Raw genomic sequence first — 25,712 nt, forward strand, 5'->3', positions numbered from 1 at the left:
AGGCTGTTACAGTTCTGAGCCTGTGAACCGTAAGCAAGTAGTTTGCAGGGCGCATGACGGATGTCAAGTATCACAGTTACCCTTGGGAACATGTAAATATTCTTCATGACCCTGGGACAGTTTGATGTGAAGTTTGGGAACTGCAGCATTAATGCGTTTATTAGGATTGTTCAGGTTCTTCATAACTTTTTGAGTTTGCTTAGTTGGGTGTCTTTTTATCTAGTACTTTGTCTATTTTACCAAAATGCTTAATGTTACTGTCAGAAATTGTTCATAATATTCTTAAATTTTTAGTATATTCTACTTTTGTAGTTATAGCTGCACTAAATTTTGAGTAACACTTATGTCTTTACCTTATTTATTTTTTGATCAATCTGGCAAGAATTGTATTAGTCTTCACATTTTGGCCTTGTTGATTCTTTTACATTTTGGCTTCTTGGGGCACCTCGGTGCCTCAGTCAACCGGTTAAGCATCCGATTCTTGATTTCAGCTCGGGTCATGATCTCATGGTTCGTGAGTTTGACCCCTGGGTCTGGCTCTGTGCTGAGAGCGTGGAGCCTGCTCCAAAATAAACAGTGTGGAACTTGCTCTCAAAATAAACAAACATTTAAATTTTTGCTTACTTCCTGCCTTTTATTTTATTAGAGTTTATTCTATTGTTCATTTCCCAAGTTAGTACTTATTGGTCTTCAGCTATTCTTTTATGTAAATAAGCTTTTTCTAAAGATCGTTTTAGCTCTATTTCACATATTTTAATACATATTTTCAATTGCATTCAGTTCCATTTTCTAATTTCCATCATGATTTTTCCTTGAATAATTGGTTATTTAGAAATGTTTTTCAGATGTGGCTGGGGCTTCAGTGGCCTCACTATGTATACCGTTTTCGGTTTCCAGAGTCTGTTGACTGCAATCTTGGTGCTTATATGTACCTGTGCTTATATCCTATCCTTGGCACCCGGCCTCCTAGACAGAAATAAGACTGGATTGTTGGGTATATTTTGGAAGTGCGCCAGAATTGGTGAACGGAAGAGTCCTTACGTCGCAGTACATGATGGCCTTCGGCGTTTTCTTCATACAGTAGCTGGGAAAAATATCATAATTTAATTGCCAGCAGATTTCCGTATGAAAAAAGGACTTACCTATAGAACATAATGGAATGAATAGTTAACTCTTTTATCTCTGAACACTGAATGAGATAAATTTCCAGCTGCTGTTCTCTATTTTTGTTATTGGACCAATGTTCTCTATAAACAGGGTGTAACCATTTAATACGCAGAGTTTAATATGTCTAACAATCAATGTGAGCGGTGTCACTACAATATTACATTCTGCAAATGTTACTCTGTCAGATACCAGTTTTTAGTGAGGCATCTCTGAGACACAGAATAGAAAACAAAATTGGGAAATCAATTTACTTCCCTTCACTGTGATTTGGAAATGATAAATCTTTATGGGATGAGACACTTTTCTGGGCTAGCTTTTTTTATTGAGAAAAAAAAGGTTCAATTTGTGTTGGTAAGGACTGCATTCATATTTAATAATGCTTGCTTTTCCTCTGGCCACACCAGAGCATTAACAGAGTGCCTCTAAGCAAACTCTATAGTGTATTACAGACATTTCAACTATTTAAAACAAGCCTGTGCAGTTCTTAAGGAAGAAGGTAAATGAGATATAACTTAAGAGTAGTATTGGGAAAATGTCCATATTTAACATAAAAGTTTAGAATAGCTGACTGGTCCAGTAGCCTCTGAAAACTCTAGATAAGTATGGATAAATATCTTACGAATAAATTGACCAGCTGTCAGTCTCTGAATAAGACTACATTCTTAGAGTGAAAAGAACAAAATAGAACAATTCAGATTAAAAAAAAAAAGTTTTTCATTTCCAAGTTACGTGTTTCTATTAGCTATTTTTCTAATATTTATTTCTAAACAGTTTGCTTTGTGGTCAGAGATGTGTTGTATGAATACTTTTTTTTAAATTCAGTGAAATTAACATGATACCTGGCACAGTCAGTTTTTATCATTGTTTTGTGTTGAAGTTTATTTATTTAGAGAGCATGTGGGAGGGGCAGAGAGAGAGGGAGGGACAGAATCCCAAGCAGGCTCCACACTGGACCGCGCAGAGCCCGACGTGGAGCTAGAACTCACAAACTGTGAGATCATGACCTGGGCCAAAACCAAGTTTGGACGCTTAACCAACTGAGCCACCCAGATGCCCCTGTAATTGTTGTATATGTGAGTGTAAAGAACTTCCAACTATCTGAAACAATATTCATGTATGCCTGTTACATCAAACTTGGTAATTGCTTTTTAATTTATGTCATTCAAATTTTCTATATCCTTTCTGAATTTTTTGTGCCTATTTGTATCAAATACTAAAAGAATGTTTTTTAAAATCTTGATTCATGGGAGATTTATTTATCCTTGGAGTTCCATCAGTTTTGCTTATGCATTTTTGAAGTTTTTTTTATTTGGTGGGTGCAGGTTGAGAATTAGGTCTTCCTGGAAGAACTTTTGTCTATAGATATACGTATAGATATGTATATACATATATACATGTTATATACATATGTACATATACATATGTATATACATATCGATACATATATTGTATATGTATCTATATGTATATAGATATACATATATTTTCCCCCTAAAGTCCATTTTGCATGCTATCTTTGACAACCACAGTTTTCTTTTGGGTGGTGTATATTTATTTCAATGCTTCTACTTTCTACCTTGTCTGCATCTTTAAGTCTTAGTTAGGCACATCTCTGGTAAGCAGCATGTAGATGAATTTTGTTTTCCATCCAGTCTGGGAATCAAGTTGTAACTCTTTTTCCTTTCTGGTTTTTTCAATATAAAGGATTTTGGTTGATCTGAAAAATGAAGTTTGGTATCAAAAATGTCATGACCCTGTATGTAAAGCAGAAAACTTCAAATCGGACTGTGAGTTGTTAATTTTTACATTTATACCAAGTGAAAATAGGAGGTCTATATAAAACAGTTTTGCTCTTTTTCTTGTTCAGGTTTTCCATTACCTGCTGAAGTTGGTCTCCTGTTTCTGCTCAAGGAGGTAAGTGCAGGTTTTAGTTTCTTTCTCATTAGTAATCAGTTCTTGGTACAACAGTATCCATGAGCTATTAGTAGTGTTCAGACGTGTCCACATAGCCTTTAAACACACTCTGCAGTACTTAGTTTTCACTTAGGAGCGTGCCGTAGTGATTGTGCCTTGTGAGCACGTACCTGGTAGGATGCACCTCACTGTCACTGCCGCGGAAGAAATTGTGTAGATACCTAGTCAACCACTCCCAGACAGTTAACAAGTTTCTCATGTTTCGTTTTACAAAGCGTACCAAAATACTCATCTTTGTGTTTCTTTAAACAACTCTTTCTGTAGGGAGAATTTCTGGAAGTAAATTATGTCAAAGAGTGTATACATTTTTAATTTTGGTAGATATTGCTAGATTGCCAAATTAACATTTTCCTGTTAAAAACCTTTATTTGCCCAAATAATTCACATTCACTCTGAGAAAAAATTAGAAAATATATGAAAAGCCAAAGGGGAAAAACTCCTCCTCACATATAATTTGACCACTCAGAGATAACAGATGTAAGTGCTTTGGCATAGATCTTCCAGAAATTTCTATTTATGGTGCTCCCGTGTATATTTTTAAAGTCATAGTATGCGTACTATGTTAGAGGCTTTTTTTCCTACTTCAGCTCTCACAAATGTTTTCAGTAGTATGTATTACCAGTTGGTACCAATAAAAATGATACAAAATTAGGCTTCACAATTTAAGAGAGCACCTGTTTACACCTTTGCCAACATTGTTTATTTTTACCTTTGACCTTTACCAACCTATTTGGCCAAAAGTGATATTTCAGTTGTTTTTGTTTACATTTCTTAGTCTTAAGGAAGTTGAACTTCTTTCAGATTTACGATTTGTATTTCTGTTACCGAGTGTTGGTAACTGTCCTATAGAAATGTTGTACAAGGACAACAAACTCTCTCTTCACCTAGAGTTGCCCTTTGTTAATATTGGTTACATTAGTGTTTCTCCCTCTACTGTATGCACACACATTTTTGATGAATTTTGTCTTAGTCATTTTAGGCTACTATAAAGAATACCACAGGCTGGGTGGCTTTTTTTTGTTGTTGTTTAGTTTTTATTTATTTTTGAGAGAGAGTGCAAGTGGGGGAGGGGCAGAGAGAAAGAGAATCCCTAGCAGGCTCTGCGCTCTCAGCAGAGCCCGACGTGGGGCTCGAACTCACAAAACCGTGAGATCGTGACCTGAGCTGAAAACAAGAGTTGGACACTTAACCAACTGAGCCACCCAGGTGCCCCTGACTGGATGGCTTATCAGCAACAGAAGTTTATTTCTCACAGTTCTGGAGGCCTAGAAGTCTAAGGTCAAGGCCCTGGCAGATTTGGTGTCTGGTTGGCTTCCTGGGTTATAGGGAGCCACCTTCTCGCTGAATCCTTGTGGGGGATAAGTTTAAAAATTCTCCGAGCTTGCACCAAGAGTTAACAAGGCTTAGGGCGGAAAGCCGCTTCCACAGGACCAAAGCATAGGAGAACAGGTAGAGGTGGAAAGCTGCCACAGGGTGAAAGCACCCAGGGCTAATTATTGAGAAAAACACCTTGTTAACCCTGAGGTAGCATGCTCTGTCTTAGCCCCTAGAAAAGTTAAGATAAACAGATGTGGTGCCTGGTGCCTTTAGTAAACAGCTGTCTGCTTGGTGTCGAGATTTTGATTTGTCTTGACCCTAACCCCACACATCTTCAAAAACCCCTTTTCTCTCACACAGGAGTTAATGGTTACTGTATTATTGTTTGTTTCTGCATGTCTATCACATATGCGAGCCTTCTAATCCTAATAAATACGGAGCTAGGTCCCTTACTCGGGGCTCTTGTCTCCTCCTGGACATTAGCCTCTCTCATATTCAATTCTTCATCTGCTCTCTTGATGGAGAAGAGAGAACTCCAGACTGAGAGTCTGCGACAAGTCCTCGCATGTCAGAGGAATGAAAGAGCTCTCTGGGGTCCCTTTTGTATGGTTTCTAATCCCAGTCATAAGGGCTGTACCCTCGTGCTTAATCACTTCCCAAAGGCCTCCCTCCTAATACCATGATATTGGGGGTTTGGGTTTCAACTTATGAATTTGGGGTAACAGTCTACAACAGATCTCTTGAAGGGAAGTTGCAGCCATCAAAACCCTGTATCTCTTCACTTAAGTATACTACTAGAGAATAAGGATACTCTTAAATATGGTAAAATTTTTAAACTCAGAAAATGTACATAACAATACTGTTATCTAATACACAAATCTGTATAGCCCTATCTTGACATTTGTCTCAGTTATTTATAGCGGTTCTTTAAATTCATGTTAATTCTTAAAATTCTTTATAAATAGGATAACAAATCTTTTAAATCTTTTAAGATAGCAGGTGTATTTTCTAATTTGGCTTGAGCTGCACTGTCTGCTTTTTAAAAAATTCCATCTACGATTGTTCCAGTCCCATCTGTGAATACTGAAAAGAATGTACCAGAGGAATTGTGGGCATTTCCAAATTTAGAGTGTTAAGTGTCTGAGTTACAGTGGCAGCAACATTTGAATTAATGAACTCATTCCCATGGTGACTGTATTGAAGACCATATCATCCAGCATATTTATTTTAGTATCTGTTCAAGAACTGGTTTTGTACTTAGTACTTTAACATAAATCGACTGTTTAGTGAAATCATCACATATTCTCATTGAATCGCCTGTACTTTCTTCCTATCTCCCTCTCCCTTATTTTCCCCCTTTGAACTAAAGGAAGAAGAGTTCACAGCAACTGAAACAATGAACAGTGAAACCGAGAATCCTCATAAACCACCATCTAGTACGTTGTCAAAAGGTGTAGCTTCTGATGCTGACTGGGATAATGGCATTGATGATACTTATTTTTTGGAAGCTACCGAAGATGCTGAATTAGCAGAAGCTGCAGAGAATGGCCTTCTCAGTTATTATAGTGGAGTGGATGAAATTCCTGATGAACTAATTTTGCAAGTATTGCAAGAGTAATTAACTCTGGACTGGTATATAAGTAGGCTGTAATTTTGCCTGAAGGCGGTTTAGTAACATAAATATATTGTTATAGTAACTTTTTATTAAAACCGTCTATATCAACTAAGTTTTATCACTCTGCTTCTCAATTCTTGTTTTTTACTGAAGTAAGCCAGTTTTATTGAAAATTAACTTTGAAATCGTAACTGACCAGTGTTGGTATAGGTTCATATCAGCTTAATTTTGCATGTTTATTTATAGGTTAAAACTCATTACAAATTTTGTTTTAAATTGAGGTATCATTGACATACAGTATATCCGGGTGTATATTGTAGTGATTTGATATCTTTATACATTACAAAATGATCCCCATGAGAAGTCTAGTTACCATCTGTTATCACACAAAGTTAGTACAATATTATTGATTATATTCTCTGTACTGCATATCACATCCTCACGACTTTTTAAGTTTATTTATTTTGAGAGAGTGAGTCAGTCTGGAGGGGAAGAGAGAGAGAGAGAGAGAGAGAGAGAGAGAGAATGAGAATATCCCAAGCAGGCTCCATGCTGTCAGCACAGGGCCCAGTGTGGGACTGGATCCCATGAACCGGGAGGTCATGACCTGAGATGAAATTTCAAGAGTCAGATACTCAACCAACTGACCCAACCAAGCACCCCCCTCATGACTTATTTTGTAACTGGACATTTGTAGCTCTTAGTCGTCTTCACCCCTCCTTCTGGTAACCAACAATTTTTTGTATCTATGCGTCTGTTCTGCTTTATTTTTAGATTCCACGTGAAAGCGAAATCATATGGAATTTTGTCTGACTTATTTCACTTAGCATAATATACTCTGGTTCCATCCATGTTGTTACAAATGGCAAGTTTTTATTCTTTTTTATGGCTGAGTGATATTTCAGTGTGCATGCGTGTGTGTGTGTGTACATGTGTGTGTACCTCATTTTCTTCATTCATCTATCAGTGGACACTTAGGTTGCTTCCATGTCTTAGCTGTTATAAATAATGCTTCAATAAACGTAGGTACATACATTCTTTTGAATTAGTGTTTTCATTTTCTTCAGGTAAATACCCAGAAGTGGGATGATTGTATCACATGCTATTTCTATTTTTAATTTTTTGAGGAACCTCCATACTGTTTTCCACAGTGGCTGCTCCAACTTACATTCCCACTAACAGTGCATGAGGGTTTCCTTTTCTCTACATCCTCACCAACACTTGTTTATCCTTTTTCATAATAGCAATCTGATGGGTCTGAAGTAATACCCATTGTGGTTTTGATTTGCATTTCTCTAAGGACTAGTGTGCTATTGCACCATCTTTTCATGTGTCTGTTGTCTATGTGCATATCTGCTTTGGAAAAATGTTTATTCAAATTCCTTGCCCATTCAAAAAAATTTTTTATATTAAGTTTTTTTAATATGTTTTGGATATCAATCCCTTATTGTAAGATATATGACTTGCAGATATTTTCTCCATTTCAGTAGGTTGCCTTTTCATTTTGTTGTTGGCTGTGTAGAAGCTTTTGAGTTTGATACAATCCTACTTGTTTATTTCAAAGCTTTTGTTGCCCTTGCCTAAAGAGACTAGTTCAAAAATATTCATAAGGCTGATGTCACAGGGCCAACTGCCAGTGTTTTCTTCTGGGAGTTTTATGGTTTCACGTCTTATGTTCAGGTCTTTAATCCATTTTGAATTTTTCTACATGGTGTAAGATAGTGGTCTAGCTTCATTCTCTTGCATGTAGCTGTCCAGTTTTCCCAGCACCATTTATTGAAGAGACCGTCTTTCTCCATTAGTATATTGTTGCCTCGTTTGTCATAGATTGATGGACCACATTAATTGAATAGCCTATATTTTCTTCCCATCTCACTCTCCCTTATTTTCCCCTTCTGAACTAAAGAAGAGGCCACAGCAGCTGTGAATGGGTCTTTTTCTGAGCTATTTCATTGATGTATGTTTCTGTTTCTGTGCAATTACCATACTGTTTTGATTACTGCAGCTTTTATAGTACAGTTTGAAATCAGGGAACACGACCCCTTCAGCTTTGTTCTTCCTTCTAAAGACTGCTTTGACTATTGAAGGTTTTTTACGGTTCCATACCAATTTTAGGATTCTTTATTTTAGTTCTGTGAAAATGCCATTGGCATGTTGATAGGGATTGTATTGAATATGTAGATGGCTTTGGGTAGTATGGCCATTTTAACAATATTACTTCTTCCAGTCCACGATCAAGGGTATCCTTACATTTATTTGTGTCCTCTTCAATTTCTTTCATCAGTGTTTCATAGAGTCTTATAGGTCTTTCACCTTAAATTTATTTCCAGGTATTTTATTCTATTTGATGCAACTGTAAATGGGATTGTTTTCTTAATTTCTGATAGCTTAATATTAGTGCACAGAAACTTAATTTTGTATCCCGCAACTCTACTGAATTCATTTATTCAAATAGTTTTTTTGGTGGAGTCTTGAGGGTTTTCTTTATGTAGTGTTAGGTCATCTGCAAATAGTGACCGTTTTACTTCTTCCTTTCCAGCTTGGATGCCTTGTATTTCTTTTTCATGCCTAACTGCTGTGGCTAGGATTCTAATACTATGTTGAGTAAAAGGTGAGAGTGGGCATCCTTGTGTTGTTCCTGATCTCAGAGGAAAAGCTTTTCGCATTTCACTCTTGAATATGTTTGCTGTGGGTTTGTTATATATAGCCTTTATTATGTTGAGATATGTTCCTTGAAGTATGTTGAGGATGTCAAATTTTGTCAGATGCTTTTTCTGCATCCATTGAAATAATCATGTGATTTTTGTCTTTTGTTAATGTGGTGTATCATGTTGATTTGCAGATGTTGAACCATCCTTGCATCACTAGAATAAAACCCACTTGATCATTAGTAAAGGTCCTTTTAATACATTATTACATTTGGCTTGATATTTTGTTGAAGACTTTTGTATCTATGTTCATGAGGTAAATTGGCCTATAACTTTTTTTTTTTTAATGGTGTCTTTCGTTTTGGTCCTCAGTTTGTGCTGGCCTCGTAAAATGAATTTGGAAGCATTCCTTCAAGTTTTTGGGATAATTTGAGAAGAACAGGTACTACTTCTTTAAATGTTTGGTAGAATTCACCTGTGAAGCCACTTGGTCTTGGGCCTTTTGGGGGGGGGGGGAGGTGTTAAATTACTGATTGTTTCATTACTTGTAATTGATATATTCAGATTTTCTATTTCTTAGTGATTCAGTCTTAGAAGATTGGGTGTTCTAGGAATTTATCCACTTGTAGGTTGTCCAATTTATTGCTGTATAATTATTCATAGTAATCTCATGAGCCTTTGAATTTCCGTGATGTCAGTTGTACCCTCTCCTCTTCCATTTCTGACTTTATTCATGAGCCCTCTCTTTTTCTTAATGAGTCTGGCTAGAGATTTATTAATTTTTATCTTTTAAAAGAACCAGCTTCACTTTCACTGATCTTTTTAAATTGTTTTTGTTGTTGTTGGTTTAGTCTCTATTTCATTTATTTTTCCTTCTGCTCTTTATTATTTCCTTCCTTCTGCTAACTTTGGGCTTTGCTTGGTCTTTTTCTAGTTCCTTTAAGTATAAAATTCGATGACTTGGGAGTTTTGTTTCTTGAGGTAGGCCTGTATCCGTATGAAATTCCCTCTTAGAACTGCTTTTGTTGTGTCCCAGATTTTTGGAAAGTTGTTTCCATTTTTATTGTCCCATGGTATTTTTTAATTTCCTTTGATTTCTTTATTCAGTAGCATGCTGTTTATGCTCTGTGTTTGTATTTTTTCAAGTTTTCTTCTTGTAACTTGTTTCTAGTTTTATACTGTTGTAATCAGAGAATAGGGTTAATAGGATTTGTTTCCCTGATTTATTTCTTGGGGAAAACTCCATGAGCACTTGAAAAGAATGTGTATTCTATAGTTTTGCAATGAAATGTTCTGTATATATTAAGTCCATCTGGTTTAATGTGGTAAGGCCAATGTTTCCTTATTGGTTTTCTTTCTGTTCAATCCATTAGTTTAAGTGGGGGTATTAAAGTCCCATACTATTATTATATTGTCATTTTCTCCCTTTGTTAACATTTGCTTTATGTGTTTAGGTGCTTCTGAGTTGGGTAAATAGATGTTTATAAATGTTATATATCCTCTTCTTGTATTGACCCTGAGTCATAATGTAATGCCCTTATCTTTTGTTAGTTTGTTTAAAGTCCATTTTAGTTAATAGAAGTATCGCTTTTCATTCCCTTTGCATGGAATATCTTTTTCCATCCCTTCACTTTGTGTTTAGGTCTGAAGTCTAGGCAGCACATACATGGGTCACTTCCTTGATCCATTTAGCTACACTGTATGTACTTACTGCCATTTTGTTAATTGTTTTCTGGTTGTTTTTGTGCTTCTCTGTACTTTCTCTTCATCTCTTCCCTTGTGGTTTGATGGCTTTCTTTAGTGTTTAGGTTCTTTTCGCTGTCTTAGAGATTTTTGGTTTGTGGTTATCATGAGGTTTGTATGTATTGATCTGAGGTTTGTATGTATTGATCTACATATATATAGCAGTCTATTTGAAAATTTTTTTAATGTTTATTTTTGTGAGAGAGAGTGCGAGCAGGGGAGGGGCAGAGAGGGAGGCAGACACGGGATCTGAAGCAGGCTCCGTGCTGACAGCTCATATGCGATGCAGGTCATGATCTTGTGGCAGGGCTTGAACTCACGAACCACGAGATCATACCCTGAGCTGAAGTCTGGATGTTTAACCGACTGAGCCATCCAGGTGCCCCTACAGCAGTCTATTTCCAAACGATAGTCACTTAGAGTTCTTGGCGGGATAGCTGAGGCTGGCCAGGTGGCCCCAGGGTGCCCTGTGCCCTGGCAGGACTGCGGCAGTAGGCACAGGCCAGGGTGTCCGTGTTCTCCAGCGAGATGGCTGGGGCTGGAGTGGCCCCAGGCTGAGGGGGTCCCGGTGGGGCGGCTGGGGCAGGTGCAGGCCTGCACTGGAGCCGCTGTGGGCTGGAGGCCCTGGGCTCACTGGGCCAGTCCTCGGAAGAGTGGAATGCCTGGGCCCGGCTCCTGTCTGGCCATCACGGTGGAAGGGAAAGTAAACAATGGTGCCCATCAGCCCTTCGGCCCCAGAGAGTTTTAGCAGTTCTTCAGCAGCTTGGTGGATGTGCTAAGCTTAATAAATGCGTTTCCTTTGCTTACAGTCCATTTGTCCTTTAAATCGATGTTTTGGGTTTTTTTTTTTTTTTTTTTTTTTTGCTGTGCCCCAGGACTGGTGAGCGTGCATGCAGGCCTCAGTGCTATTCCTCCCTGCTGCTGGCCAGCACTTGGGGGTGAGGAAGGTGTCCCTCTAGCATCGTGCAGAAGCTGTTCCATCAGCCCTCGGTGGTGCAGGAGGAGCTGCTCTCTATGTAGGTGCAGACTCCGCGTGGCCAGCGGAGGAGGGGAGTTAGGGTCTTCGGTGCCCGTCTTAGAACACCTCCCTGTGCTACTCAGGGCAGAGCTTTCTGTCCACCTCTGATCAGGTGTCAACGTTTTAAGTCTTGTTACTCAAGACTTAGCCAGAGAAGATAACTAATCACACTGTTGCCACTTAATGCGATCAAATTAAAGGACCATGAACAAAGTACTAAATTTTGGTGACAAACCAGCCCAAACAAGGAGACAAGTTAACTTTTCAGGGAGTTTTTATTTACAAAAGTATGGATCGGAAGACCACAGGCTGCAGCAGGGGACTGATCCTTCTATTCGGCATGTTTTAGTCGGCTGGCTTCATTTCCGGTCAAGGAGCTTCTCTAATTGATGGTTGATGTTTTGCAGATGGGTCTCAGCTCCTAAAAGGGTTCTTGCCTGAACTAACAGAGCTGGAAGGCTGGATGAATCATACTGTCAAAGGCAAATTATTTGGATTAAGTATAACAAACTTTTATAACCCTGTTATACAGCTCCATGCTGAATAGAGCTTTCCACTACTTTCATTTTTCAAACGATCATTGGTTTAATCCTTTTCCTTAGGGCATAATTAGTAAGGTTACAAGGGACCCCTCTCTAGAAAGTTTTAGGCTGATCTCATCCCGGAAAAAGTTCCAAGAACTGTGGCATCTAAATCATGTACAACAAAATCACTTCCTGGTACATATTGAGACTGGGTTTGGGCAAGTCTGCTTGATCTCATGCTGGTTTTAAATCCAGAAAACTGTAAGGCAGATGGACTTTTCCTGGAAGAATTAATGGAATGAAAATACCAGGCCCATAAAAGTTCATGAGGGAAAAATTAATCACGTAGAAAAACTGAAGACAAAATTAGACAACCCAGCATAAACTCGTGATTTTGAAATGACAAAGCCAGGCTCCATGTTGTAACTTGTATCTACGGATGAGTGACTAAAGTCCTCTTCCAGTCTGTCATACTTACAACAGTTTGTTTAAAATCACGTTTTCAAGGGGTTTTTCTTAGTAATGAAAAGAGCAGCTTTGAGCAGAAAAGCCATCAGACGATTGCTACCACTCACCTAATAATACAGTTGTTTCTAGCCTATCACGTACCCTATTACTGGGGAATTCAATTTCACAGATATTTGAGAGCCTGCTGTGTTCAAGCTACCATGGGGCGCCTGCTCTCAGGGAGGCGAGAGAGGGAAGAACTAACATCTGGTGTTAGATTTCTGGTTTAGGAAAAGAAGTAGGACATAAACCCAAATACCTACTTTCCCTGAAGGAAGAGATGCTGCAAGAGTACAGAAGGCCCGTGGGGCAAAGTACAGCTGCCACATCTGTTTTCACCAGTTATGCTCAAATTTAGTGCTCAGGATGTCTCCAAGTTAGTAACCAAATCCCCAACTCCAAGCAAGCTTTGGGCCAAGTGTGTGTGGGCACAGAGAACAGTAATTGAAAAGCATTCCTTGTCCGTATCTAATACACAGACAAGCTTAAGGCTTTTAGATTGGTGTAAGAAAACTCAATTTAGAAGTGAAGTCTAATGCTGCTCTGCAGGCCGACTGTAATGTTGCATCCACCTTTCTCCTCAGAGCTGCTAATCCTCAACAGGCAAATGCCCCCTCTTCTCAATCACAGTGAAAAATAAAAATCAATGTTACCGTTTCTTTTACATGTGGTTCTTTCTCTCGAGTATCTGAATAATCTCGATGAAGCTGTTTTAAGTTAGATAAGAAACACGCTGCATTCCTAAGGGAAGATTTTCTCTCCTCAAGCTCGACGTATTTTATTTGTAGTTGTTTCATCTGTGGCTCTAACCTACAACAAGAAAAAATATTTCCCCACATATGAATGGCACATAATGGAGACTGAGGACGCAGGTAGACGGAGCGAGGTAAGACCATGCTGTGAGGGGGGGCTAGATCTTTAAAGGTATCTTCACTTCTGAAATTACGAATGTGGGACAGAGTCTAGATTTCAATTTGAAATACAATACACAATGAAGAATTAGAAATGACATCCACAGACGAAGAGGTCTTCTAGATCCTAAAACCTGTCCATATTGTTGGGAACCACTGAATTAAGACACAGTTTGGTTAACAAGTCATAGCCTCAGGTGGGAGGAGAGAGGCTGCGCAGGTCAACAGCAACGGCAGGGAAAAAGGCCTTTCCTTCGCCCCTTCCCCTCATCACAGCCTTGTCCATTTTCTAAGATCCAATAAAACCAGTGGAAAAATTATCCAAGTGCCTGGATGGAAAATGTATAGGTAAACCACTATATCTTTCAGTGTCTTCTTTCTTACCCTGGAAAGAAAAAACGGATAACTTGGATTTTATGGACAAATAAAGGCGGGGGAGGAGGCTGCCGATTTTTTATTCTCTCAAAGATAAAAGGATTTTTCTAAAAGGATATTAGAGTTACTTTTTCACAGTGGTGTCTGCTGAACAAATGCAGCACTGTGGGCAAGCTGGCTGGGGCAGGAGGGCGGGGTGCGGAGGCAGTCTGTACCCAGGAGATCCTGGCCCCGACTTCCTGGGGGTGGGACTGGGGGTAGGTTACCTCCCTCGGCCTTGGGGTTTTCCACATGTGAAGTTAGAATAATGATACACTGCAGGTTTCTATGCCTTCTCAAGACATACTTTTCGACTTCTAGAATTGTATCTAGAAAAGGAACCAGAGGCGCTGGTCTGTAAGAGGTCTGATTCTCACTATCCTGCCATAATAACCCACCTCCCAGGACCACGATAAGGAGCTAATACATAAAGCATTTCAGACAGTGAGCGGCACACACAGGAAGCTTGTTTAAGTGCTATTTTCTTTGGGCCTGAGCAGACGCTCCGCCAAGGGCCAGCACCTGCCCACAGACTGGACTGGAGAACAGTGAGCTGGACACCCAATCCCACCCTCTCCTAGGCTTCTGGCATTCTCTCCTTTAAAACTTAGTACTATAATTGTAGGCCATCTTTTCCAGTAATACCACTTTCTTGCCCTATTTTAAAACGCCTACAAAGAGCAGAGAGGAGATCTGCTTCTCTGGCCACTGCTCTCCCCCAGCCCTCAGCTCACACGACGGTCCCGTCGCACAGAAGACCACCCACAACTACGAGCTGGTTGACTGTCAGCGGCAGCAAACCCCAGGCTTCGTAACCACACATGGGGACAGCCCCGACTGTGTTCCCGGCCCCACACGTGGGGACGGGTTCACAGGAGGGCTACGCCAACAAGAACACGAACACAAGCCGTTAACACCTACACAGCACTTACTGGATACCACTGCGAGGCACATTGTGTATATTTATTCACTGAATTCTCTCAACACCCTGGGGGGGGGGGGGCAGGTATTGTGCTCGTTTACCAAGGAGGCGCTGAGGCACCGGGCGGTTGCACAGCCAGTAAGTGGCAGACCCTGGATTCGAACCCAGGCAGTCTCGTGCAAAAGTCCATGCGCTTCATCTGTAACTGGGCCACCTCTCAGGCTGGAGTTGAGACAGCTGATAGAGACAGATGAAGGCTGAACTCTTCTTTGCTAAAAGCTTCTACTCAGCCACATAACCTACCTTCACTGAGCTTCCGGGCACAAAGAAAACCTGGAATTTCAAGGTAATAAGGCAGATTTTCACAGCCCCACGTGACGTACTGTGATTCAATCCTTGCAGCTAAGTTCTCAGAGGAGTCTGACATTATCTTACCGAAGCAGTTCATCCTGGAGTTCGAGCAAACGCTGCCTTTTCTTCTCAATATCTGAAATAATCTAAAGTAATACAATAATTTGTTAAAATAACTCCCTCAATGTTTGAGCACCGCTATGTACACTGTACCAGATTCTAGAAAAACAGTGGGAAAGAGACTGCATCTTCCCCCTCACGGAGCTTCGGTCTAAGGGGAAGACAGACATATGAACAGCAGGTAACTACGACCTGTCATGTGCTATGGATAAAAACAATAGGGAACTCTGGGAAGTAGGGTATCTACCCCAGGACAACTCTGAGGAGGAAGTGGGGGCCAGATCTTTACTACCCTGTGAGTTACTCAATAAGGAGTCTGGATTTTATCTGGGTACACTAGGAAAATACTGAAGCAGGAGTGTCCTGATACAACCTGTATCTAAGAAAGAATACTTCCACAGAACAAATTTTATTATCTCAGCCATCACCTTTAGTGACTACCAGATCCACGGCTGGACCATTCCCAGGGGCTTGGAAGCCATGCGGAATTGATCAGTATGAAAATAAAACTGAGGGAAAAAAAACCCAACAAAGGCTTGTAATCACTGAAATGAATATGCATTTCAAGTCTATTTCTATTAGAAATGTAGAGGGGGGCTGCTCTTCAGTCCTGGATTCCTGCAGGCTTAGAGCTCAGAGGTCATCTGGTCCCACCGCACACTGGTGTTCATGGGCTTGCTTCTCCTCACATACCTAGTGCTAGAGTTTGCAAGAGAGTGGTACAACATCAATACAGCAGAACCAGGATGAGAACTGAGGTCGCCTAACCCTTAATGCTGTATTCTTCCCAGGCTGTCCCTTTACGTGGGCCATGGGACAGTTCTTTATCCCATAAGGTTTTACTTCTTTGACAGCCACAAAATCAATACATATATATTACTTAATACTTAATAACTAGTAACAACTTAATACCTTGTAAGTGTCATCTTGGGCTTGATGGCCATTTTAGGCAAGTTAGGATCCCCATCCCTTCGCATGCATTAGGACCCAACCACAAGATCAACCAGATACAAGCCTGACTAAAAAAAACATCTACAAACTGAAGATCATAAAATCGAAGGAGTCACGGCTTTTCTTAACCCTGCACATGCTAGAGTTCTATATGACCGTGTGCTTCTAATCACACGAGGGATATACCTTCGTGTTCTTCCTTTTCAGGGTTTTCGACGTCTGGATGTCTTTGAGCTGCACAAAAGAAAAAAAATACATATTTGTGTGTGTTTTCCAAAATTAAAATGTTTATTAACTTACCATATATCACATTGAAAGACCACATGTGAAACACGAATAGTTCGAGTGAGTTCTTTACCACACTGCAATCTTTTCTTAGATAACTAACCGTATGCTGCCCGCGACTGGCAAAAACAATTCAGACCGACAAACTTATGGTCTGTGAGCTTACCATTTTGAGGAGTTCTTCTTCCATATGAGCATGAAATTTTTTGATGGCTTCCTTACAGATTTTAGATTCTACTTTTTGTCTACAGCAGGAAAAAAAAAAAACAAAGAAGAAAGGATCACACTAGGTATCATACAAAGGATTTTGAAAGGTGTGTTTCATTTGCTTAGCACATCAACAAACCACGATTTGGCATATACTATTCCGAAGAAGACGGCCTGGCTAGCGTGCTGCCTTTTCTCAGGCTAAAAAAAGAAAAAAACTACCGGACAGAGTCTCAACAAAAGAGAAAGAACATGTTCCCCTAAACCTTCAGGTACATGGTTACCTGAACTTCCTGATACGGGCCACGCCCACAGGTGAAGGCGTGAGACGCAGGAAAGGCTCACGGCCCGTGTTCACCCTTTACTGTCCTGCCACTAGTGTGGTCATCGGATGACCAGCAAGCCGACCCCTCCCTGCCCGCTGACAACCAGAGGAATAATCGTGTCACACGTCCGGACTAGCCAACAGGCGGCGAGAAGCCAGCCGGACTGGTAGCCACAAGTCTGGTTCTTCAAACACTTAGAAAGCTCACCCACACAAAGTGGTTCCGGTCCGTCTTCAGGACAAAAGCCTCCGAGTCTCCCAGTTCGGCGCGCTCATGGCCGAACGGCAGAGCCACAGTGCTACGCGGCAGCGGGACAGCAGCTAAGCCCCGATGCTGCCTCCACGCAGGATCCTAGAGTGTGAGTGTGTGCTTCCAGCCGGAAGTAATAAATACCTGGTATGAGTGACAGGTCGTTACCAAATGGTTTCTTTCTTGGGGGAAATCCATGAGGAGGCAAAGTCCCTCAGAAGAAGGGGACTGAGCTAAGCGCTACACAAGAGAAGGCCCGTAGGTCTGAATATAGATCTCTGTAGTTCTCATCAAGACTGTTAAAAGGTATGTCTAGTAACATCGGCAAGATAGTGGAATAGGAAGCCCCCCACATCAGACTCCCCCACAGGGAAACCAACTTAATAACTATATATGGCCAAAAAAGCCCTGTGACAATTTCAGAAACCAACTGAGTCGCAGGCAAGTTCTAAGTCAAGAACAGTCATACTGAAACAGGTGAGAAAAGCTGTTTCCTATCAACTTCAACAGCCCTTCTCCCAAGCCAGCACAGCTTGGTTGAGCCAAGAAGCTCCGTGCATGGTTTCTCCCTTGGGAAAGGAAGAGAAGAGTGGAACGTATGTCCAATGTCATGGCTTTTCGGGGGGCTGCCCAAGGGACACCTTTCCACCTTGCCTGATTTGGAACGCTAACGGAACCAGCATACTTCAGATGCCTGACTGCCGTGGAGAACAAAGTCCAATGGCTTTCTACAGCGACAGAACTGGCAATGCTGCGGACAGGGGATCAGGAAAAATGGCCCAGCTCATGCCTTCTCCCTTGGTTGCGGGGGGCAGGGGGGGCAGGGGGAGAGAAGAGCAAGAACGTTATCCATCATTTGGAATGGTTTCTGTGTCACCTGAAGTATGACAATGGTGGGAACTGAACTAGTTTGGATGCCTTTGGTCACAGAGACCAAAAAAGAGCTCAGCAGCCTGTTGCAGAGAGCTCTAGTCTTCGGAGATTACAGATTCTTAAGAAAGAAAGAAGCAAACCTCTCCAGTTGGCAAATCACATGCACAAGCCCAAAGAAGATACATCTCTCAGAAAGGACTGAGGGACCACCAGAACTGAGGGACTGCCTAGGCTGACTGGTGAAGGTACAAAGCCTGTACAAGGCCGGTATGTAAAGACCAGGAGAGGTGGCTGCTTTTTAAATGTATACAACACAGCAAAAAATAACAAGGCACTAGAAGAAACAAGAAATCATAACCCAAATAAGTGGGGGGAAAAATCCCCAGAAACAGACCCTAAAGAAAGATATGGACATCTACGAATTTGCTAACAAAGAACTAAAAAATGATCACCTTAGTGAAGTTCAATGTGCTACAAGAGAACACAGATGAATAAACTAAATCGGGAAAATGACGCATGAGAGTATCAACAAAGAGAGAGAACCTATAAAAAGAACCAAACAAGTTCTGGAACTGAATAAGCTAACTGAATTGAAAAATTCACTAGGTGTGTTCACAGCAGATTTGATCAGGCTGAGGAAAGAAATGGGAAACTTGTGGATGAGTCATTTGAAATTATCAATCAGAAGAACAAAAAGAAAAAAGAATAAAATGGAAAAAAGCATGTGGGATTTACAGAAAACATTCAACACACCAAAATGTGCATTATGGGAAGCAGAGAACTTATTTGAATAATGGCCCCAAACTTACCAAATCTGAGGATGAAAATGGACACCCAAATTCAGAAAGCTCAAAAAGCCCCCACCTAAGAGGAACCCAAAGGGGCCCACACTGACACACATTATATTCAAACTGTCAAAATTCAAAGGCAAAAACAGAATCTTGAAAGTAGCAAGAGAAGAGCAACTTGTCATGTACAAGGGAGCTCCCACAACACCACCAATGGATTTCTCAGCAGAGACACTGAAGAACAGAAGGTGGCACGGTCTCTACAAAGCACTGAAGGAAAAGTGCCAACCAATAATACCATACCTGGCAGAACTGTACTTCAACAATGAAGGAGAAGTAAAGACTTTCCAGGTAAACAAAGGCTGAGTGGGTTCATCATCACTAGAACTGCCTTGTAAGAATTACTAAGGGGAACCTTTCAAGTTTAAACAAAAGGACACAATACAGTAACACAAAGGCATATGAAAATATAAAGGTCTGCTAAAGGTATATATACAGATGGATACAGAACCCCATAATATTGGATAGTGAGGCATAAATCACTCTTCATACTGACAATAGATTTTAAAAGCTAGAAGCATAAAAATACCATGAAACTGTGTCAATGGTTAAAAATATAAGAAGGTGAGGGGCACCTGGGTGGCTCAGTTGGTTAAGCGTCCGACTCTTGATGTCTGCTCAGGTCATAATCTCATGGTTTTGTGAGTTTGAGTCCCGCATCAGGCTCTGCACTGATAGTGTGGACCCTGTTTGGGATTCTCTCTCTCCCTCTCTCTTTTCCCCTACCCTACTTACACTGTCTCTGTCTCTTTCAAGATAAATACATAAAAACTTAAAAAAAATATGTAAGAAGGTGAAACCTGCAACATCAGTAACAAAGTGTTATCCCCATATGGTGGGGGAAGGAGACATAAAGAAGTAGTTTTTTTAGGTGACTGAGGTTAAGTTTTTATTCTTTCTTTCATTAACTAATTCATTTATTTTAAGTAGACTTCATGCTCAGTGCAGAGCCCAATGCAGGGCTTGAACTCACAACCACGAGATCAAGACCTGAGCTGAAATCAAGAGTGAGATACTTAACTGACTGAGCCACCCAGGCATACCTAAGTTGTTACCATTTGAAAGCAGACTGCTATAAGATGATTTATGTCATTCCCGTTTGTGTAAGTGCCCGTGTGTGCACACGCGTGCGCGCACGCACACACACACACACACACATACCCACTCTACAGAAGCACAAAAGAAAATAGAATCAAGGCACATCACTACAAAAAAGAAATCAACAAAACACAAAGGAAGGCTATAAGAGAGGAAAAGAGACAAAATAACTATAAGACTTAGAGAAAACAAAATTTAGTAGTAAAATAAGTCAATCACTACCAGGAGTCCCCCCATTCAAAAGCCACTGAGTGGCTGACTGGATTTGAAAAAAAGGATCCAACTATATGCTGTCTATAAAAGATTCTAGTTAGGTATAAGGAAATACACAGGCTGAATATGGAAAAGATATCTCATCCAATGATAACAAAAAGAACGGTGGTGACCATACTTACATTGGACAAATTATACTTTAAGTCAAAAAAAAGTCACAGAAGGAGATGATATGATGATAAAAGTGTCAATTCACCAGGAATATATAAAAGTTATAAATATATATGTACCCAACACTGGAGCACCCACATATGAGTTAACAGAACTGAAAGGGAAAATAGGCAGTAACAGTAATAGTAGGTGATTTCAATACCTCACTTTCTTTTTTTTTTTAATTTTTTTTTTCAACGTTTATTTATTTTTGGGACAGAGAGAGACAGAGCATGAACAGGGGAGGGGCAGAGAGAGAGGGAGACACAGAATCGGAAACAGGCTCCAGGCTCCGAGCCATCAGCCCAGAGCCCGACGCGGGGCTCGAACTCACGGACCGCGAGATCGTGACCTGGCTGAAGTCGGACGCTTAACCGACTGCGCCACCCAGGCGCCCCTCAATACCTCACTTTCAACAACAGATCAAACAGAAGCTCAATAAGGAAACGAGATTTGAACAACACTATAAACCAAATGGATCCAACAAACCTACATAGAACATTCCACCCAGTAAGAACAGAATATACATTCTTCTGATAGGCACACAGAATATTCTCCAAGACAGATCATGTTAGATGATGAAATAAGTCTGAAACAATTTAATATGATTGAAATCATACCAAGTATCTTCTCAGACCACTGTGGAATAAAACTAGAAATCAACAACAAAAGGGAAACTGGAAAACTCACAAATATGTGGAAATTAAACAACATAGTCTTGAACAACAAATCATTCAAACAAGAAATACAAGGGAAATTGGAAAATATCTTGGAACAAATGAAGACAAAAACATAATGCAGCAACACTTATGGGATGCAGCCAAGGAAGTACTAAGAAGCTGATAGCAGTAAATACCTACATTAAAAAAGACGAAATATCTCAAATCAACAACCTAACTTTACACCTCAAGGAACTAGAAAAGGAATATCAAACTAAACAACAGCATAAGACAGAACAGTAAAGATTATAGCAAAAATAAATGAAATGAAAAATAGGAAAAAAAATTAATGAAACTAAGAGTTTTTTGAAAAGATCAACAAAACTGACAAATCCTTAGACTAATACAAAAGGGAAAAGATGCAAAAAATGAAAGGGGAGGCATTACAAGTGACGCTACAAAAATAAAAAGGATCATAAGAGACTACTATAATCCTACTAAAGGATTATAAGCCCACCAATTAGGTAACCATGAAGGAATGCATAAACTTCTAAGAACATAAAACCCACAAAGACTGAATCAAGTAGCAATAAAAAGTATGTTCAAACCTATAGCTAGTAAGGAGACTGAATCACTAATCAAAATCCTCCAATTTAAGGCCCACAAACCAGATGACTTCACTGAAGAATTCTACCAAATATTTGAAGAACGAACATTAATCTTTCTCAAACTCTTCCAAAAACTTTAAGAGGGGGAAACACTTCCAAACTTATTTTATGAGGCTGGCATCACCTTGCTACCAAAATCAGACAAAGATACTACAAGAAAAGAAAACTAGAGAGCAATATCTTTGATTATGGATGCAAACACTTAATAACACACTTAAGTGATTATACATCACAAGAAAGTGGTATTTATGCCTGGAATGCAAGGATAGTTCAACAAACGAAATACAATCAACATAACACAATAACAGAATGAAGGACAAAAGCCTCATGCTCATCTCAATTGATACAGAAAAAGCATTTGACAAAATTCAACACCTTTCATGATAAAAACTCTCAGCAAACTAGGAATAGAAGGAAATCACATCAATGTAATAAAGGTCATATATTAAAAGCCTACAGCTAACATCATATTCAGTGGTGAAAAGTTAAAAGTTACTGCTCTCAGATCAGGAACAAAATGGAGATGCCTCTCTTGCCATTTCTATTCAACACAGGACTGAGAATGCTAGTCAAAGCAATTAGGTAAGAAGAAGAAATAAATGTATCAAAATTGGAAAGGAAGAAGTAAAATGATCTCTGTTCACAGAGGACATAATTTTATATGTAGAAAATCCTGAAGATTACACACACACACACACACACACACACACACTGTTAGAATAAACAAATTCAGCAGGATTGCAGGATACAAAAATCAACAAAGAACAGTTGCCTTTCTATGTATCAACAATGAACAATCCAAAAAGGTAATTAAGAAAACAATCCCAGGGGCGCCTGGGTGGCGCAGTCGGTTAAGCGTCCGACTTCAGCCAGGTCACCATCTTGCGGTCCGTGAGTTCGAGCCCTGCGTTGGGCTCTGGGCTGATGGCTCAGAGCCTGGAGCCTGTTTCCAATTCTGTGTCTCCCTCTCTCTCTGCCCCTCCCCCGTTCATGCTCTGTCTCTCTCTGTCCCAAAAATAAATAAATAAAACGTTGAAAAAAAAATTTTTTTTAAAAAAGAAAACAATCCCATTTACAATAGTATCAAAAAGAATAAAATACTTAGAAACAAACTTAAGGAGGTAAGGTATTTATACACTAAAAACTATAAAACATTGTTAAAAGAAACTGGAGATACAAATAAAGAGAAAGACCTCCTATGTTCATGAACTGGAAGATTAAATTTGAATACTATTAAAATGTCCATACTACCCAAAGCAAACTATAGACTCAATGCAATAATTACCAAATTCCCAATGGCATTTTTTTGCAGAAATAGAAAAAAAAAAAAATCCTAAACTTCATACGTAATATCAAAGGACACCAAGCAGCCCAAACAATCTTGAGAAAGAAAACCAGTGCTGAAGGCCTCACACTTCCTAAGTACAAAACATCACAAAGCTACTGTAATCTAAACATTACAGTACTGGCATAAAGACAGACATACAGACCAATGAAAGAGAAGAGAAAACTCAATGATAAACCCTCACATATATGGTCAAATAATTTTCAACAAGGATGCCCAGGCTACACAATGGGGAAAGAAAAATCTCTTCAACAAATGGTGCTGGGAAAACTGGATATCCACATCCAAAAGAATGAAGATGGACCCTTACCTTGTACAAAAGTTAACTTAAAATGGATTAAAGACCTAAATGTAAGATTTGAAACTACAAAACAGCTGAGAAAACACAGGGGAAAAACTTTATGACATTAGCCTCGGATTTCTTGGATATGATACCAAAGCCACAGGCAACAAAACCAAGAATAGACACAATGCGATGACATCAAACTTCAAACCTTCTATGTAGCAAAGGAAACAATCAACAGAGTATAAAGGTAACCCAAGGAATCACAAAAAATATTTTCAAACCATATGTCTGACAAGTGGTAATATCCAGAATATATAAAGAACTCCTACAACTCAACGCCAAAATAACTCAAATTTTAAAAAGGGCAGAGGATTTGAACACTTTTCAAAAAAAAAAAAAGTATATAAATGGCAAACAAGCATATACAAAGGTGCTCAATATCACTAATCATCGGGGAAATGCAAGTCAAAACCAGAGTGAGCTATCACCTCACATACATCAGAATGGCCACCACAGGGGCGCCTGGGTGGCGCAGTCGGTTAAGCGTCCGACTTCAGCCAGGTCACGATCTCGTGATCTGTGAGTTCGAGCCCCGCGTCGGGCTCTGGGCTGATGGCTCAGAGCCTGGAGCCTGTTTCCGATTCTGTGTCTCCCTCTCTCTCTGCCCCTGCCCCGTTCATGCTTTGTCTCTCTCTGTCCCAAAAATAAATAAACGTTGAAAAAAAAAAATTAAAAAAAGAATGGCCACCACAAGTAAACGAGATGACACGTATTGGTGAGAAGGCAGAGAAACTGGAACGCTGCACCATGGGTGCGATTGTAAAACAGTGCAGCTATGATGGTAAACAGGAAGGAGCTTCCTCAAAAAGTATAAACCCTATGGCCCAGCAATCCCACTACTGGGGACGGATCCAAAGGAACTGCAAACAGGATCTTAAAGAGATATTTGCACACCCATGTTCATTTTAGCATTATTCACAACAGTCAAGAGGCAGGTGGATGAATGGATAAAGAAAAGTGTGCTATATTCATACAATAAAAGATTAGTCAGCCCTAAAAAAGGAAATCCTGTTATGTGCTACAATATGGATAAGCTTTGAGAACATGAGGCTACGTGAAATCAGCTGGTCACAAAAAGAAAAATACTGCGTGATTCCACTCATGTGAGGTATCGAATGTAGTTACGCATAGAAACAGTAAGTAGGTTGCTAGGGGCTGCAGAGACGGGGAAATGGGAAATTGTTTAATGGGTACAGACTTTCAGTTTTACAAGAGGAAAAAGCTCTGGATATTTGTTGCACGACAATATGAATATACTTAACACTAGTGAATTATGCACTTAAAAATGGTTAAGATGATACGTTTTATAATTAAACAAATACATCAGCTCCAGCTTTAAAAAAAAAAAGTATTTCTAATATAAATATGAAATCACGATTTTAAGATGTTAAAAACACAAAAAATTAGGAAAACCGGTTAGGTAGGCCTTTCTGCATATGGCTTATAATGTTGATAAATTGGTAGACTGTACCATTGAAAATGGTGGTGGTCTACATACAAGAGTCAGACACAGCTCTTTCAAATTCTAGTGCCTTAAAAATCTGGTCACTTCGCTACAAATAACTAATTGAATCAGTTATAGAATAGCCTAAGTTTGTAATGTTTGCATTTCATGGCATACTTCCCTAGGTATATGTACATTGGCAAACTGCTTACAATCAATCAGTAAGTCTTTTAACAAACTATTCATGTGTGAGTTCCAGATGAGTATTAAAAATAGAAGACCCTCAAATAGTTAACTTGATTCTGAGAAAACACAACTTTTCACGTGGTCGAGAATACTTTATATCAGGAAAATAAAACAAGATCAGTGATTCTACCAGAATCACTGGGTATGACAGAAACACAAGGGTATTTTATAATTTTAAAAGTCTATGGGGGTGCCTAGCTGGCTCAGCTGGTGGAGCATCTGACTCTTGATCTCAGAGTCATGAGTTCAAGCCCATGTTGGGCATGGAGCCTATTTAAAGAAAAAAAAAAAAGTCTAACAAAAATACTATACCTCTTCTAAATCTTTTTTTCTTTTGAGTGGGGTGGGGAGGGGCAGAGGGAGAGAGAGAGAATCTTGGCAGGCTCCAAGTTCAGCATGGAGCCCAATGCTGGGCTCGATCCCATGACCCTGGGATCACGACCTGAGCCGACATCAAGAATCGGATGCTCAACTGACTGAGCCACCCAGGCACCCCTAAATCATTTTTTTAAG

At 39.8% G+C, this 25,712-nt stretch overlaps 2 protein-coding genes across 7 annotated transcripts in view; one reads left to right on the plus strand and one right to left on the minus strand.

Annotated features, from left to right (window-relative positions):
• PRIMPOL (primase and DNA directed polymerase) overlaps nucleotides 1-6,185 on the plus strand; it is a 55,419-nt gene extending 49,234 nt beyond the window's left edge. For 3 of the 4 annotated variants that reach the window (XM_040489904.1, XM_040489903.1, XM_040489905.1), the window contains exons 11-13: nucleotides 2,872-2,954; nucleotides 3,035-3,081; nucleotides 5,828-6,185. In XM_040489904.1, coding sequence (XP_040345838.1) covers nucleotides 2,872-2,954; nucleotides 3,035-3,081; nucleotides 5,828-6,076 — 379 coding nt within the window. In that variant the 3' untranslated portion in view covers nucleotides 6,077-6,185. The remainder of the gene's footprint in view (nucleotides 1-2,871; nucleotides 2,955-3,034; nucleotides 3,082-5,827) is intronic. The other variant, XM_040489906.1, reaches the window with a different exon arrangement.
• A 5,553-nt stretch (nucleotides 6,186-11,738) lies between these two features.
• CENPU (centromere protein U) overlaps nucleotides 11,739-25,712 on the minus strand; it is a 41,587-nt gene continuing 27,613 nt past the window's right edge. For 2 of the 3 annotated variants that reach the window (XM_040489917.1, XM_040489918.1), the window contains 5 exons: nucleotides 16,634-16,712; nucleotides 16,369-16,416; nucleotides 15,196-15,257; nucleotides 13,167-13,323; nucleotides 11,739-11,955 (listed from right to left, as the gene is read on the minus strand). In XM_040489917.1, the coding sequence (XP_040345851.1) occupies nucleotides 11,842-11,955; nucleotides 13,167-13,323; nucleotides 15,196-15,257; nucleotides 16,369-16,416; nucleotides 16,634-16,712 (460 nt within the window). In that variant the 3' untranslated portion in view covers nucleotides 11,739-11,841. Of the gene's footprint in view, nucleotides 11,956-13,166; nucleotides 13,324-13,350; nucleotides 14,168-15,195; nucleotides 15,258-16,368; nucleotides 16,417-16,633; nucleotides 16,713-25,712 lie in introns of those variants that run through there. The other variant, XM_040489919.1, reaches the window with a different exon arrangement.

The sequence above is a fragment of the Herpailurus yagouaroundi genome, unplaced genomic scaffold (assembly GCF_014898765.1).
Source record: "Herpailurus yagouaroundi ecotype Mexico unplaced genomic scaffold, PumYag 181, whole genome shotgun sequence".
In the NCBI taxonomy this organism is placed as follows: domain Eukaryota; kingdom Metazoa; phylum Chordata; class Mammalia; order Carnivora; family Felidae; genus Herpailurus; species Herpailurus yagouaroundi.